The sequence below is a fragment of the Plectropomus leopardus genome, chromosome 5, assembly GCF_008729295.1.
Source record: "Plectropomus leopardus isolate mb chromosome 5, YSFRI_Pleo_2.0, whole genome shotgun sequence".
Taxonomy (NCBI): Eukaryota; Metazoa; Chordata; class Actinopteri; order Perciformes; family Serranidae; genus Plectropomus; species Plectropomus leopardus.
Window position 1 is genome coordinate 10,471,443 of NC_056467.1, and position 16,301 is coordinate 10,487,743.

At 38.3% G+C, this 16,301-nt stretch overlaps 1 protein-coding gene across 1 annotated transcript in view; it reads right to left on the reverse strand.

The window, feature by feature from the left end:
• LOC121943125 (Down syndrome cell adhesion molecule homolog) overlaps positions 1-16,301 on the reverse strand; it is a 135,848-nt gene that overhangs the window by 37,936 nt on the left and 81,611 nt on the right. Inside the window, 7 exon segments of the mRNA XM_042486543.1 lie at positions 2,352-2,471; positions 2,737-3,015; positions 4,941-5,213; positions 6,308-6,604; positions 8,991-9,266; positions 10,516-10,794; positions 12,220-12,366. Coding sequence (XP_042342477.1) covers positions 2,352-2,471; positions 2,737-3,015; positions 4,941-5,213; positions 6,308-6,604; positions 8,991-9,266; positions 10,516-10,794; positions 12,220-12,366 — 1,671 coding nt within the window.

The following is a 16,301-nucleotide window of genomic DNA, read 5'->3' on the forward strand; positions in this document are numbered from 1 at the left end:
CACACACACACACACACACACAAATCCAATCAAAGAGTGAAAAACACATCTGATTCTTTCATTCCTTTGATAATGGGGCCTACTGTGTGCACGCACACACACACACACACACACACACACACACACACACACACACACACACACATGCACGCACGCACACACACACACACACACACAGACAGACACAGACACACACACACACACACACACACACACACACACGACATGCACACACACACACGTGCACCACTCCTCATTGGTTGTTGTCCTTCTGTTGGTGAAGCTTTCATCCTTGGTTATATGGATGATGGAGCAAACACCTGGGGCCTCTCTTCATCTGCCCTGCTCAAGTGGCTGAACTCACCTGCTGCCTCCCTTTCTGTCTGTCTGCTATTGCTCTATCCGTGTGTTTTTGCCCATCTCTTTCCCCCTCTCTCTCTGATGATTCTTTAATGGTGCAGGTGGAAGCCCTGCAAACCCCAGCCTGCAGTTTACAGAGCAGATGGCTCTGGGTGTGTTTGTATGTCGGTACGTTCACACACGTATGCCTTGGCTGTGGATGAAGCAAATGGAAGCCACTCACCTGCAACAGCACTACTACTGCACTCAACTTCACACACAGTTTGCTTAAAGAAACACAACCTGAGACCAGAGTGTGACCAAGTGCAGCTGCACACACAGCTGTACTGTTTTGACAAAATGATTATTATATGATATCTCTTAAAAAATATAACTTGAGCAAATTCAAATACTTTACAGGTCAATTATCATTTCTTTTTTTTGTCAGATATTTTGTATTGTTGTATAAAAAGCCCTTTTGCATGATTATGCATTTTTGTTTTACATGTACAGAATGTTAAAAGCATTGACAATAATTCATTAAAACTAAAGGCTGCAGCCTTTAATTACTATAGTTTGTGGATTACAAACAGGTTTCCTGAGCAGTGGTCACTTAGCCATAAAAGCTGGAGCTCATGATGTTGTCCTCTATATTATATGATCAGAAAGCTGCGATTTACTTGTAAATGTTAACGTCGTTGAGGTAAGGGCAGTTTTGTTATTGCAGTTTGTCTTGTCATGGTCACACATTTTGTGAATTATAACAATATATCCATTAAATCTTGGTTCAATAATCCTGAATGACAGACTTTGGCTAACATGAGAAATCAATGTCTGATTGTTTTACTTTGAATTATTATGCACCAAATCTGACAATATTGAAGCTATAGGGCTTGGCAATATATGATATTATATTGATATTGTGATATGAGATTAGATATCGTTTCTGGATATCAGAATATTGTGAGTGTGACCTTTTCCTGGTTTTAAAGGCTGCTTTGCAGTAAAATGGTGTAATTAACTGAACTTACTAGACTGTTGTAGCTGTTCTAATGTTTGACTTAACCCACTAAAGCCCTGTTCACACATGACTGTGACTGTGATTTTGAACCACCCCCACCCCCTGCATACGTGTTCGGTGAGGTGCATTTGCACAGGATAAGTGAAGTCTGAATTTTACCTGAATATGCTGACATTATGCCCTGGTTATGATGTGCACAGTCATTTGTAACTTCACTTTACACAACACAGAAACCACTTTATTTTTCTTTTAAATGTAGGTTAAACAAACAAAACTGATTCTGTTGCATATTTGTACGTCATTTATCTCATCATCTTTCAAGATTTTGAACTTCTGATGGATTTGAGCTTGCTCTTTCTGTGAATTGGGTCTCGATGCTGTGTAGCTTTATGAGCCACCTGAACCCCAAATGCTGTCAAAACGTTCGTTAATAATTGCAAACGCAGCCTTTGGGAAAGAAGAAGAAAAGAGATGCAGAGAAAACAAAAATCCTCAATACCGAGATGCTGATATGCACTGGACTAATATTATCACTTGAGCTCTGTGTTTGGTAATTTGCGGTGAAATTTCTACTTCTGCTGAATTACACACAGCAGATTTTCACGGGATTAAGATCACAGACGACCTTCGCAATTATTTAAAATTGAGGTCTCCAGGTAATACTAGTCCCAAGCTAATAGGGCTCTAGTCATTATATCCACATTACTAAGTATTATTTATCAAAAAATCTCATAATTTGCAAAAGCACTGATATTAAACCCTACAATATTATCACAAGATTGATATTGAGGTATTTGATCAATATTTGATTTTCTCCATGTCGCCCAGCCTTAATAGGAGCTGTCAGAAAAGTCTAAGTTACTGAGTTGTAATTAAATAATTCTGTAAATTTGAATTTAAAAAGTTTGATTTGTTTTTAATTCAAGGTGATTATTCTCCTGCAGCTGAAAGGTTCACTTGCAGTGGGTAATACATGCTGTGTTTAATGTACCTTTGGAGTGTTCCCAAACGATGGTGGGTGGCGGGTAGCCTTCAGCTGAGCAGTTCAGAGTCACAGTTTTCCCATAGATCCCATCTTGATCCTCAGGCTGAACCACAAACTGAGGAGGAACTGTGCATACACATAAAGCAACAGTTGACATTCATGCATGATATTTTTTAAGTGTCTATATTGCACTTGTAGCCTGTGTATGCAGGTTTTCATAGCGGTCAAACACTCCACCAGTCGATTTTAGGTTCAGCCAGACAGCAGGAGCTAATTAGTGAAGTTTGCTATTGCAGGGATTGCTTAAAATGAAAACCTGCACACATACTACACACTATAGTTTCCCACTAGGTGCCATTAGATATTTTATCTATTCCTTTGTGCTCCCCACCTCTAACAATGAGCTGACTCTGGTGCTCCACTGCAGCAGCCTCATTGCGAGCGATGCAGGTATAGTTGCCGTTGTGGTCGGGCGTCAGGTTGGAGATTCGCAGCGAGCTGGTGAAGTCGATATTGTCCACAGTCACTCCCAGGCTGACAGGGATCGGCCGTCCATCTTTCTGCCAGGTGATGTCCAGCGGACGGTCACCTGACATGACTACGCAAGGGATGAAGACGCGCTGGCCGATGGTGAAACGCTGGAACTCAAAGGGCTGAATATAGGGAGGGACTGACAGAAAGAAAAAGAGAAAGAGAGACAGAAGATCAAATGTGACCTCAGCCGTGAGTTTCAAAGATCATCTTAATTCTCTTGATTCTGTGGCAGGTGTCCTTTTTTCAGTCATCCTACCATCTTCTAACTATCTGGCTTTAAAGAGGTCACTGACGGAACATAAAAGACCTGAATAGCAAAGCATTTTGCAATAATTCTCCGTCATTCTCAGACTGGAACATTTTGTCCTTTCAGAAGAAGAGCGCACAGAAACAGAACAAAAAATAACTTTTGAGGTGACTCATTCAGATTGCTTGGAAAAAGAAAATGTAACCTGAACTTTTTCACTATTCAGTCTATTATCAATCGTCTATTGATCTACTGACCTACATACTTACCTAGCTACTACATCAATCTACTATTTTATCCACCCATCTAAAACCCTAATTAAAGAAATAGCCCATATTCAGAAAAAAACAAGTGTTCAGAGTCAATCTGGTTGCATAATATAACGACACAGTTATACAATAAGATCTATTCAAATTGCCTGTGATCTATTCTCTGGGAAATCTCCAGCCATCACACAAGTCATCTGTGTTTGAGTGTCCAGTGAGTTCAAATAACACTGAAATAAGCAGCACTTTAGCACCTTATTTAATTCACAACAAAGTGGAGATAATGGACTCCAGGGATCCCCTAAGACACTTGCGCATTTTAAGCGTGAGCAGAGTAAATTAACAAATGCACTCGCTCACTATAGCACCACTGGGAAGTCTTGCTTTATATCATCGCACTCTCTTTAGTTCTCCCTCTCCCTCCCACTCTATTTCCCTCGCTCCACTGGAAAGTTTAATATAATGACAACAACCTCATGTGCTGTACAGAGGGAAGGAAATGGGGCATAATGGGGAAGACCCTTTTAGTATTACCTGTTGTAAGATCTCAGTGGAGATCCGTCACTCGGCTCTGTAACCTCAGCGACACTGATACAGTCTTCATTACATATTTTGATGTACTGAGGAATATCAGGGAGATTAATTTAGACGTCTGGTGAGATCTATGGCATGGTATAGCTGTCTGCCTTTCTGTGTGAGTGGGTCTTTTTATTTATCTATCCACTGAGGCAATTTTTAGATGTACATGAAGACAAAAAAAAACAAGTGTGCCTAAGAATGTGCCTTGCATTTCCTATTTAAATCTTTTTAATTTTCTAATTAATTTTCTCTCAAAAACATCAGAAACAGCAATCATCAATTTCAGACAAAAAAGTCCTTAAATTATGACAATAACAATTCTGTGAAATACATTTAAATATAGAACTATGATCATATTAAATACACATTAAATACATGCTTTTTGGGACATTTTAAACATAATTTTCCACATCTTCTTATTTCTTGCAATTTGTCAAACAGTTCTTGCCAGGTTGCTCATTATGATTATGATTGTGATTATGAAGTTAATAACATAGTCATGAATACTATATGGCATTTAGGCCCATAGAATGAATCCCTTTAACAACTAAACTGCATTGCTCATCAAATCAAACAAAACATTGTGGTGAATTGTTTGACAATAGGTAACATTTTTTTAACAAATATCTTTTACAATATATTACCAATAGAAAGTTAACATTAAATTTAATTCAGTTCATTTTTTAACAAGCTGCATGGTATGTTAATAACATTTACAGCAAGCGTTCCAGTAGTATATCCTCAAAATGTAATTGAATTAATTAAAAAAAACATCCCAGGACTGAAAGGGTGTTGGTTTTGTTTCAACACTGGATGGGAGGGGGACACATGTGAAATGGGTGGATTGGGGATCTTTTGGGGAAAGTTTGAGCATTAAACACTTCTGCTACTTTCATGTTGTGAAATCTATACCTATGCAAGGATGTGCAGCATATTTAGCTCAACTAACTCAAATTCAAAGGGACTAACCTCTCACACGAACATGGACACTCTGGGAGTCCATCTTGTTGGGTTGGACCATCACCTTGCAGTTGTACTCGCCAGCGTCCACCTGCTGTACGTTGGTCAGCTTCAGCGTGCCATTGTTCTCAAATGCTCGCTGACGGTGGTTGAATGGTAGCAGCGCCGAGTTTTTGAACCACTTTATGGAGTAGTAAGGGTAGCCAATCACACGGCAGTGAACGAATGCATCCCGTCCAGCGATCGCTGTGATGTTTTTCATTGGACGAATGCTGGCACGGCCTAAAGAGGGACAGAGAATGAGAGAGGGTCCTCTATAAAGGCATTCAGTGGAAAGAGACATCAAATGACGAGAGCTTTATTCTTGGTGTTTTTGCAAATAAAACTTTCCGACTCATGACTTCAAATATACTTAATATTCAGACAAGGAAAGGTTAACTTAAGACAAAAAACAAACAAAACAGAGAACATTTCTCTCCGCAGCTTCACATATGATACCTGCAACCAAATACTTAACTATTCCAAGAAACTGTTATTTAAAGCTTTTCTTGTTTGTTTTACTGCAAGATCTCAGGATTAACTCTAAGTAGAAGATGGTGAGTTGACAAGCAGAATAAAGTGTGCTAACCATCTAAAGGGAAACGGAGAATTTAGAAAACACTGTACTGCTAATACTTATAACTCGCTCTTGCTGCACACCCACATAACAGTAATACATTCTGTGTCTCATAAAATGGAAACAGAATAATCGCTTTAACATCTGATCATGAAGAGTCGAATTGCTGCTTGAGTAAACACATGCACACACAGACACAGACACACATGAACACTCACTCACACAAAAGCCCACCACAGATAAATTTATTCATGCAAACAGAAGAAATATATTTTTCTTCCGGCTATTTACAAACCAGCCCATTTTGGAACCCAATATCCAGATACGCTTATGTGCAGCAAACCAGGATAATTCATTTGACCTAAAAATACAGGCATGTAGGAGAAGCAGGGTAGTAATTTGGAGGAAAAAAGATGAAGAGGCTACAATATTAAAAATCATACAAGGAGCAGAGAAAAAGGAAATAACACATTAAAAAGAACACAAAAATGGATGCAAATTCAATCAGTGGAGAGCATCCTAAAAAGAAAAGTAAATGTGATTAAAGATCTAATATTAAAACTAAAAATTACCGAGCAAAATAGGGGGGAAAAAATGTAACAATCATCAGAGCACACAAAAAAATCCCAATAAGTCCAAATTTGCATACCCAAACAACAAATGCCAGACAGCCAGCTGGACAGAGAGACACAGACAGACACACAGAGAGACAGACAGGTATGTGTATTGTTGTTCTTGGAGGAGCTGATTTGACAAGCACCTCTTACGTTTATTCGAGCCTGGTGGTACACGACCCCGGCCGAGTTGCTGCACGTGCACCGGTACACCCCGCCGTCTTGCACCTGGGTGTGTGTGACGTTGAGCTGGCTCACCACGTGGCCCTCATGGGTCTCGTAGTGGCCCAGGTGGTGGTGGCTGTCTTTGATGACGGGGTCGTCGTCCAGCGACCAGGTGCATCTGGGAGGCGGTGTGCCCTTCACGTTGCAGACCAGGAAGACGGGCTCGTTTGGGTTCACCACCTTCTCGCTGAAGGAGGACAGGATCTTTGGAGTACCATCTGCGGAGGGGGACAAGGTGGGTAGGGGACAGCAATGTTGAGTGTAAATAATGTTTAACTGTGACCATCATTTTCAATAATTTATTGCGAGTTACAGTGGCATACCTCTATCATACTTTTCCTACTGCACACCTGGCTGACAGTCGACCAAACAGGTCTGCTGACACTATCTTAGTGTAATGTAAACCGCAGAGTCATAAAATAATAAGTAACATGATTGGTTAAAGCCTGTTTAGTTTATCTGACTTTATAAGTTGGAGACGTGTAAACAGACTAACGTGTTATCAAGTAATTTCACTACTTTTGGCACTAACGAGACATTTAACTAATTTTCAAATAAATGACGCAGTTACAATTACTAAAATTTGGGCTCATTACTTGTGTTGGGTGACATTATCTAGTGCCATATTAGTGTTAAATTTAGTGCCATTTAGTGTTCAATTGTTGTAGTTTGGTTAGGTTTTATTTAATATGTGAATGTTTTATGTATGTTTGTTAATAGTGTATTTTATTTAAATTTATATATTTCAGTATACATTAAACATTTTAGAGGTAATATATTGTTCAAATTCAAGTGTGCATTTGATTTCACAGAAAAAAAAGGCGATCTTTCATGATGCTGACTGTCATTTTATGTGTTATTTTGATTTTTTAATTAAGTATGGATTTAGGCACTGCATCGGCAGTGATAGTATTTTAGATGTAACATTTTGGCACAGGTATCCAAAAAAAAAAACCCAAATATATCAAACTGTTTTTGTTACTCTTGTTTTAAACATAGCAGACAAATGCAGGCTATTCCACGGTTATGATCAGCGTCAGCTGTATGCACGGCTCAGGTGACTGCTGATCAGCCCCTCCGTCTTTTGTGTGTGGTGTTTGACAGAAAGTGGGAGAGGGAAGAGAGGGAAAGAGAAGGTGGAAGGTAGACTACTGCACACATTGTTTCTGTGAATTATTAATAACGTCATTAAAATCACTGCGGGATAACTTACTTTTATATGGAGTAATTGGTAAAGTAATTCAATTACTTTTTGAGAAAGTCAGTAGTAACTGTAACTAATTACTAATTTTTTACTGTTATCAATCAGAGAAAGTGGGCGAGCACAGGGAGAAAAACTGGAGCAAAAATAATCCCAAGGCAAAAAACTGAAAGGGGCCTCCACAAGGATGCTACTGAGCATTTCTGAACCATTATCTGGCGCTGAAAAGATTATTTGAGTCAACAATAAAATAATTTCAATTTCCCCTTATAAATCCAGTGGACTGTTTTATATTTCAAAACAATCTGTCAATAGACTCCATTGTTTTAGCCAAAATAACTGTTCTTTGTTCTGGCTTCTTTCAAATTGTTGGAGGAGTTGAATTTACATTAAATTTACATTTATTGATTTGGCAGATGCTTTTGTCCAAAGTCAAGTTCTCTTTGCAAATAAAAAGTGGGCGCAATGATTTTTCCGTATCGACTGCATGCTTTAACACCAACTGCTTTCCTGAGGAGGTTACGACTGGAACATTTGCAATTGTGACAGGATGTTCCTAAAGCAGTTCCTTGTTTTTATGCATCTCTTGGTAAGGTATGGTGACTAAAACAACACCTCTAATTCCTCTAAGAGAGCTGTTCCTATACATTACTGCATTTGGTTGTGACTAGTGTGTACTTTTTGCAGTCATGAGAATTAAAAGAACTCACAAATCACAAAGCCTCCACTGAAAAACTACATCATGTCATCAAAACTGGCTTAGCATTTACTTATCAGTTAAAATATTCCTGTTCTTATTCACCAACAGTTTCTGGACAATGGGTTTGTGATTTTGTGGAAGAAAATATAATACATTATTTCAGGGATTAATCTCTATCACAAAAGCATCTTTTTTTGTGAAATAATAACAGGGCAGCCAAGGAAAAGGAAAAAATATGACTTTTTGTCACCAGTCTTTCATTATGAACAGTGATCCAGGAGCTTTTCTTGCAGACAAAGAGAGCGGTTGGGTTTTGAAATGTCTATGTCTGCCTGCTGCTGCTCTCTGATAATCTAGATCTGTTCCACATGATTATAGATTATCAATATCTTCTTTTTACAGCTCCCTGGCCACAGGAGACAGTTGCCTGAGCAACGCTGCCAAGGTAAGCTATTGGATTCAAGAGTGTGTGTGCATGTATTTTTGTATGTGTTTGTGAAGTCTGGGACGATCATTCTAATGGCAGCCTATATCAGAGAGTCACAGCAGGATGCCATTAACACATAAAGCCTGTATTGATCTCTAAGGCCTGAATCTGTTTCTGCTAACTCACTGATTATGCAGAAGACAGCTGCTACAGTGTGGCTTTTGGTCAGCATTTGTGTGATTGCTCCACCTTACGAAGCACATGCACGCATTTTACCTTCGAGGATGACTTGCACAAAGTCCTGTGCAGACATCTTGCCCTTCCTGGCAAAGCACTGATAGGCTCCGCCATCGCTCTTCGACATCCCCTCCATGATGAGGTTCTCCCGGTTGAGCCCAGTGAAACGAACATTGTTGCCAGGGTAGATGATCTCTCCGTTGCGGTACCATGACAGCTCATACTCGTCAGAGCCGCTCACGCTACAAGACAGAGACACCTTGCTACCCACACTGCCTTTCACCTTCCGAGGGCTGATCACTGCCTTCAAGGGCTCTAAGCACGAAAAAATGAGAGAAATGTTAACTTTTTTAAAGCATTTAAAGCATTTAAAGATTTGCTTTCTTTTAAATGACAATAAGGTTGAGAGGAAGACAGTACGGGAGGAAAGTTCAGGTGAGATTTAAGCACCATGGGTACATGAGATTTTACAGGAAATACTTGTACCCACTATATCCAAATTACATCTGAAACAATTAATTGATTAACAGCAAAGTCAACTGGCAGAAATTTAATGGGCAGCTATTCAAGTTAGAATCAGTTAACCTTTTAAAGGAATACTTCACCCATAAAATGTCTAATATCAATAACTCAGCCAATGTTACCTAGAATTTGTGACCAAAAAAAATTTTTGCATGCATCCACAGTGAATAAAGAATCCAAAAACAGAGAATATGAACTGGAGTAAAAGAGCAAAACTAATTCAAAGCATTTACAAACTCTCACACAACTCGTGCAATATAATTCAAGTCCCATTTTTATAGCTGTAGGCTTAGTATTTCCCTTACTATAAAAAAACTACCACACTTGCATTGCCGCGCGCAGATGAGTAGCACTTTTACTCTAATTCATCAACAAATTTCTGTTTTTGGATTCTTCGTTCACCATGGAGGCATAAGAGAGAAACATAGTTTTGTTCATGAATTCAACGCAACGAAAGGTGAATAATTAATATACAAATGCAAATTTTGTGGGTGAAGTATTCCTTCAAGTAATTTATTAATAAAAAAAAAAGGTCATAAGTCCACTGGTTCCATCTTCTCAAAATTTAATATTACAAATACATGTTTTAGTCCTCTATAAAGGAAAGTTTCATTCCTTTAGGTTTGGACTGTTGGCCAGTAAAACAAGCATGTGACATTAGACTCTGGGTAATGGTCTTTTTTTAGACCAAACTATCTAAGAAAACTAAGAAAAATTTTTTTAAAACAAATTAATTAAACATTAAGCCTAAAGAGTTTCAGGAAATAGTATAGTAACAGAAAATAGTGACAAATATCCACAAATTTTAAAAATACTTGTTTTGTTGACTAAAATCCAAGCATTTCTAAGTTTTAACTATATAAAGAGAGAGAAACAGGACATTGGCATAAGTTTGGCATTTTTTCTCAATAAACAATTTAAACCATCAGCTAGTTGATCAGCTACGAATTTTGCTGATCAACTACTTATTATCAAATAATTGCTACAGATGTGATTTAAACAAATAACACAAAGGATCGCCTCATTTTAATAAAAGACTTACGTTTGACATAGAGGCGCCCCATGACCTCAGCGTTGCCATAACTGTTCCACACTTCACAAACGTACGTCCCAGAGTCACTGGGCTGTGTGCTCTCTATCAGCAACCCTGTGATGGTCTGACGGAAGCGACTGTCAGGCTCCAAAGGGCTGTTGTCCTTCAGCCAGCGGTACTTGGGCGTTGGGTAGCCTGAAGCCTTACAGGGCAGCTCCACCCGATGATTAATCATCACCTCTCTGTGGTCAAAGCCATCCAAGATGCCTGGCTCAGCATTGGTGGGGTCTGGAAGGAGCAGAGAATTTAGTGTTAATTAGTGGTGAGCGTTGCCAGGCGCTTGACAGTGTAATCCAATATTGATTCTTGGGGTCAAGATTCAATTCTATATACTGTATATTTTGTTACGTGAGGGAGAGGAGAGAGAAACAGTGTGTTTCTAAAATTTCTGAAGGAATTTTATTGTCCCTCAAAATGAAAAATCTGAGATAACACTGTGGATTGCTCCTTTTCTATCTACTTATCCATCTATATGCTTACATATTTTAAATTAATTCAATTATTCATTTAATAATACAACATACACATGAAGCTACATCACAGACTAAGATGAATTGCAATGGTTGGTTATTTGTTACTTTCTGGCTTGCATAATTCATAACTGACCTCAGAGTGGATCAGTCTGCATGACAGCATTGGACAGACTGTAAACTTGATCCAAGACCTAAATGAACCCATTTACTGATCTTACTTAACAGTCTAGCAAATCAATCAAAATTTCTGAGGAGGACCCATAATTCATAGGGGATGGCATTTTTATAGAGGAAATCATTTTTGCTGTCTGCAGTATTTAAAAGTCAGATCTGAAAGGAAGGATAAATACAATATCTACATGCATATTTGCAAGGGTTTAGGCTCCGTTTTAACATTTTGGGGGACGCATATGATAACGGGGTTTGGGCATCCTCTGACAGAAAATTTTGAGCAACAAACACTTAATGTTCTGCATTGTGGTGAATTTTTATGCACAAATTTGTGCCTTTTCTGCAGCATTTTTTTCAGATTTTCTTTTTATCTATAGTTTTTAAAATAACAGAAACAAAAAAGAATACAGAAGATTTACTTACAATATCTATTTGATGCAGAATTGACACAGTTTACTGGGGAATTATATTTCTTTTCCCCTCAGCTTTCATTTTTGTTCATTTTTGTTGTTTGTTTCAAAATAAATACAAGAAAACATGCCCTGTATACATAAATGCATACAAACACATATACATATACTCTTTCACATACATATACATGTATAGCCCATCTCACACTCTGTAAGTAAACTTATACACCAGAACTAAGGGTGCTTAAATTTTTATTAACCCTTTTAAGAAGGGGGGAAGACGAGGAAACAGTAGTGGAGTTACAAAAAGTCTGCTCGTACTGGGGCTATAAATTTGATCCATTTATTTATAGAATTTGTCCCTTTGGATTCATTTTAAATATTTCTAAAATTATTCCATGCCAATCTTCCTTTCTGCAACACTTTATGTTGTGAATGTCTTAAAATAAAGGTCCTCCACTACTTTGTTGTTTTCACTGGAGGAGACAAATACACCCATTCTAAATATTACAAATCTACACGTATCTATATTTGTCCTGTTGTCCAATGTGTATTATCTTTTGCAAACACAGTAATTGCAGTTTGAATGCAGTACTGACCTGACACAATGAGACGTGCACTGTTGCTCTGACGAGTCTCACCGGTGTAGCGGTGGCGTGTTGTGCAGCGATAGTTATTCAGCCCATCCTCAGGCAGGACGTCCAGAATATACAAGGCTCCCGTGGATGTGATGAGATATCTTTGTCCTGGAAAAGATAAAAAGAACGAGTGGAAACACATGAAAGGCAGCAGTTGTGTTGTTGTAATATAGGATCAAAACAACTTTTACAGTATAAAGAATTTATTCACCCCGCATCAACAGAAGGATTTCTTTCTCCATGGGGTTTTTGTAGAGCACGCAGCAAATCTGCAGAAGTTTGAATCTTGCAGCACACAAAACCCTTAGAAGTTATTCTGTATTTCTACATGAGATAAGAGAGTATACTGCAGCAAAATGAAAAATAATTTATCTCATGTAAATAAACAATAACTAAAAAAAATTTGGTGTGCTGTGAAACTTGAACTTCTACAGATAAACTCCTAATGCTATAAATTATTGTGATAAAATCACCCAGATGATGGAAAACAAAACATATCCATAAATTTCAAAAGCGCACAAACTGCATTCATGAAATCAGATCTGCATATCAAATCTTTGCCCTCTAACAGCTTTTATTGTCTTGTCTTTACTTCTGCCGTTTCAGAAACCTCACTGGCGCCAATGTCTGGTTTACAGAGCCAATCCTTCTTTGGCTGTCACAGCCAGTTCAGTATGTATGGTAATATTATGTTAATTCTGCAGATCAAACCAGGCTGAGTGGGGTTGTCAACATCCATAAGGAAAGAAACCTTCCTCTCCGCCATCACATGAATGCCCACATTCCCATGGGAGCAGATTGATGTCAAAACTGATCGAAAAAGCAATTTACAGGAGATTGTCTTCACTGCACAGTGGTGGGCATGCTAAGACAGAGGCAGTTTAAGAAGCTTTTGAGGTCCTGAGGAGATACAGCCCTACCACCAAAGCTGACGAGGTCCAGAAGATAAACTCTGTACAGACGTCACAAGATTAAAGGGACAGTTCACTGCAAAATCAAAAATAAATATATTTCCTCTTACCTGTAGTGCTATTTATCAGTCTAAACTAGGGATGATAACAGTTAATCAATGATCAATTAAATGGTCGTTAAATATTCAATTGAAAATGTGAATTGATTAACTGATAGGCTATGAAATGCTGTCAAAAAAATATAAAATATGTTGCTGTGTGCTCTCATTGAGGATAAAACACACTTGGTATTGTCTGAAATAAGCAAAGTTTTTCTGTTTTTTTTTTTCAAATAACGATAGTTTTTTAATTGATTGTTAATTTGACTGTTTTTTAATTAAGGAAAGTGCAGGAAATTCTGTTTTGGTGAGAGTTGCCGAGTGTTGGAGATATCGGCAGTAGAGATGTCTGTCTTCTCTCCAATCAAATGGAAGTAGATGGCACTCAGCTTGTGGTGCTCAAAGCTCCAAAAACTAATTTGAAAAACTCAACAGCAATGTTTCTCTGTAGAAATCGTGACCCAGTAATCCACAGACCTTGTTGTGAGCAGTTTTATGTAGGAACTATCTTCTTTCAATGAAACTACACCCACCGAATATATCACCACGCCGAGGGAAGCATGCATGTACTTCTGGAAAAGAGGCTTGTGACAGTACAAAATGTTAACAAATGGCATCTTCCTCAGCTTAGTTGAAATGTTAGCTAGCTTAGTGGTGCTAGTTGAACTAGCTGTAGGTGTGCACCTTGTTTTTAATTAATTAATTAATTAAATTAATTTTTTTCCCACTTTGAGCAACACAAGCTGAATCAGACATCTCTACAGCCGATTTCTCTAACACCTGACCCCTCAAATCTACAACAATCTACATTGATAAATAGCACGAAAGGTAAGAGGAGTAATATGTGTGTTTGATTTTGGGGTGAACTGTTCCTTTAAAGAAAACACGACTGTGCATGTTACAGATTGACACATTGTGAGAAAGCCTACATCTATTGCAACTCTACCTTTCGATTGTGTGTACATAAAAATGTAAAGTGGAACTACAAACACAGCAAAATATTTACCTATTTATCTTTTATTACCTGCCCACTAAACTAAACAGTGGTAAAAAAATTATATATATATAAATATAGACAGCTTGGCTGTTCCAATGTAGGGTGACTTGTTTCATGAAGGATTATTTCCTGAAGGTTATTATTTCTTTCTGTGTGTGTCATTAGATTGACAGTAAACATAGTGCAACATAATGTGCACATTAATATGGAAACTTGGCATTATGACATAACAATTAACAAGGAAACTTAGACAAAAACAAATTAATGCTTTGTGTTTGCTGTGATGGATTATGAAGCTCAGGCAATTCATGTCTGTGGAAACTGATTTTAATACTGTACCAGAATGAATGGCAGCAAATGGTTTGCTCTGAAGGTCTGATAAAATACCTGTACATCTAACTACTTGGACTGTGTATCTGCATGAAGATAATTAAAAAGATGATACATGGCACCAACGCTGGTAAAAAGGTTACATTTTTTGAATGCTTAGATTAGCAGAAAGTCTCTCTGCATATTTGATTTTGATTGCACACCGTGTCTGAAGGCAGCCATATCAGCGATTTATCCAAAAGTAGAACAAACTGGGGCTGTGTGGGAGCAGCTAAAGCAGATTAGTGGTGGGTAATTTATTTAAGTTGAAAAAGGGGAGCTGTGGATTTTCTTGGGATTTTTCTGTAAAAACACTTATATGATGTGTTTTTTAGACTTGTGATTAAAATTGGGGTGGTCTGTTGAAGATTTATTGTTGTGCTTTTACTCAGATGGCCTCTCAAACAGACATCTTATGAAAAATGGATGGACACGCAGGTGCAGAGGTTTCTCTTTTCTGTGCGGGTTAACAAATAAGACGGCACCTCGCTGAGGTCACGTAACACCATCCCCTATAGATCGGAGAGAAAACAACTCCAATATGATTGCAACGTTTCTCCTACATTTCATGCTGCAGTGCTGTGTTGAATTATAGCAAAGTCCAAACCAATTAGCTGAGCAAATATTAATGAGAAAGAAACTAAACGTAATTTTCTTCAAACATTAGATTGTACACTAATGTTAACATCAAACCGCTACACGTTTTAATATTCCACTTGAGACTAATATGTATGGAAGAAGAAAAGCATGCATAACATGCTCACATTTTATATGCATTTTTGATGTTTATACATGCAAAGGAAAAATCAACCTTGTGGGGTTAAGCAAACAGGGGGAATACAGACAGAGGCGGGAGAAGAAGAAAAAAAAATCGCACAGCTATTGTAAGCGCTGACCTAGATAGAACCGACAACAGATTCCACGGATTTGATGTCCTGAAGGGGTTTCACTGGTTTACATACAGGGCTGTTAGATGGGCAACCAGCAAGTGGAATCTATAAAGAGAGGGAGGGAGGGTGTGACTGTGTAGTGTGTGCATGTATCTGTGTGTGTGTGTGTGTGTGCGTGTGTGTGTGTGTGTGTGTGTGCAGATGCCGGCAGCCATGCATGCATGTCAGTGTGCAAGACAATTGGTGGGAGGAAATCTTCTCAGAGGTTGAGGGGGCCAGAAGCAGAAAAAAAGCATTATGATCAACGTCTTTCTCTTTGTATCGCTTTGCATGTTTTTTGATTAACGCTTTATATACTGTAAAAAAAAAACAAAACTTTTTTGTTACTGGTCACATGTGGCTAAGTGGATCAGTACAACAATCACACAAAAAAGAGACTAGAAATATCCTCACATTTAAAAATATTACATATGAAAAAGGTGAAAACCCTGAAAAACATATATTACCGAGCAGCAGCATAAACAAAATTCAGACATCTCCTCTGAAGCTGTCCACTCCACACACACACACACAAACACACAAACACACAAACACACACACACACACACACACACACACACACACACACACACACACACACACACAGCCTCCTTCCCTTTTTTCTCTCCTCCCTTCTGGCTTCTCCATTTTGATTCTGTACTGGTCCTCTGAAATCTCACTGTGGAATCCATCTTGAGTGAGACAAAATGGTATTTCACTCCAGCCGCTGTGAGCTGCT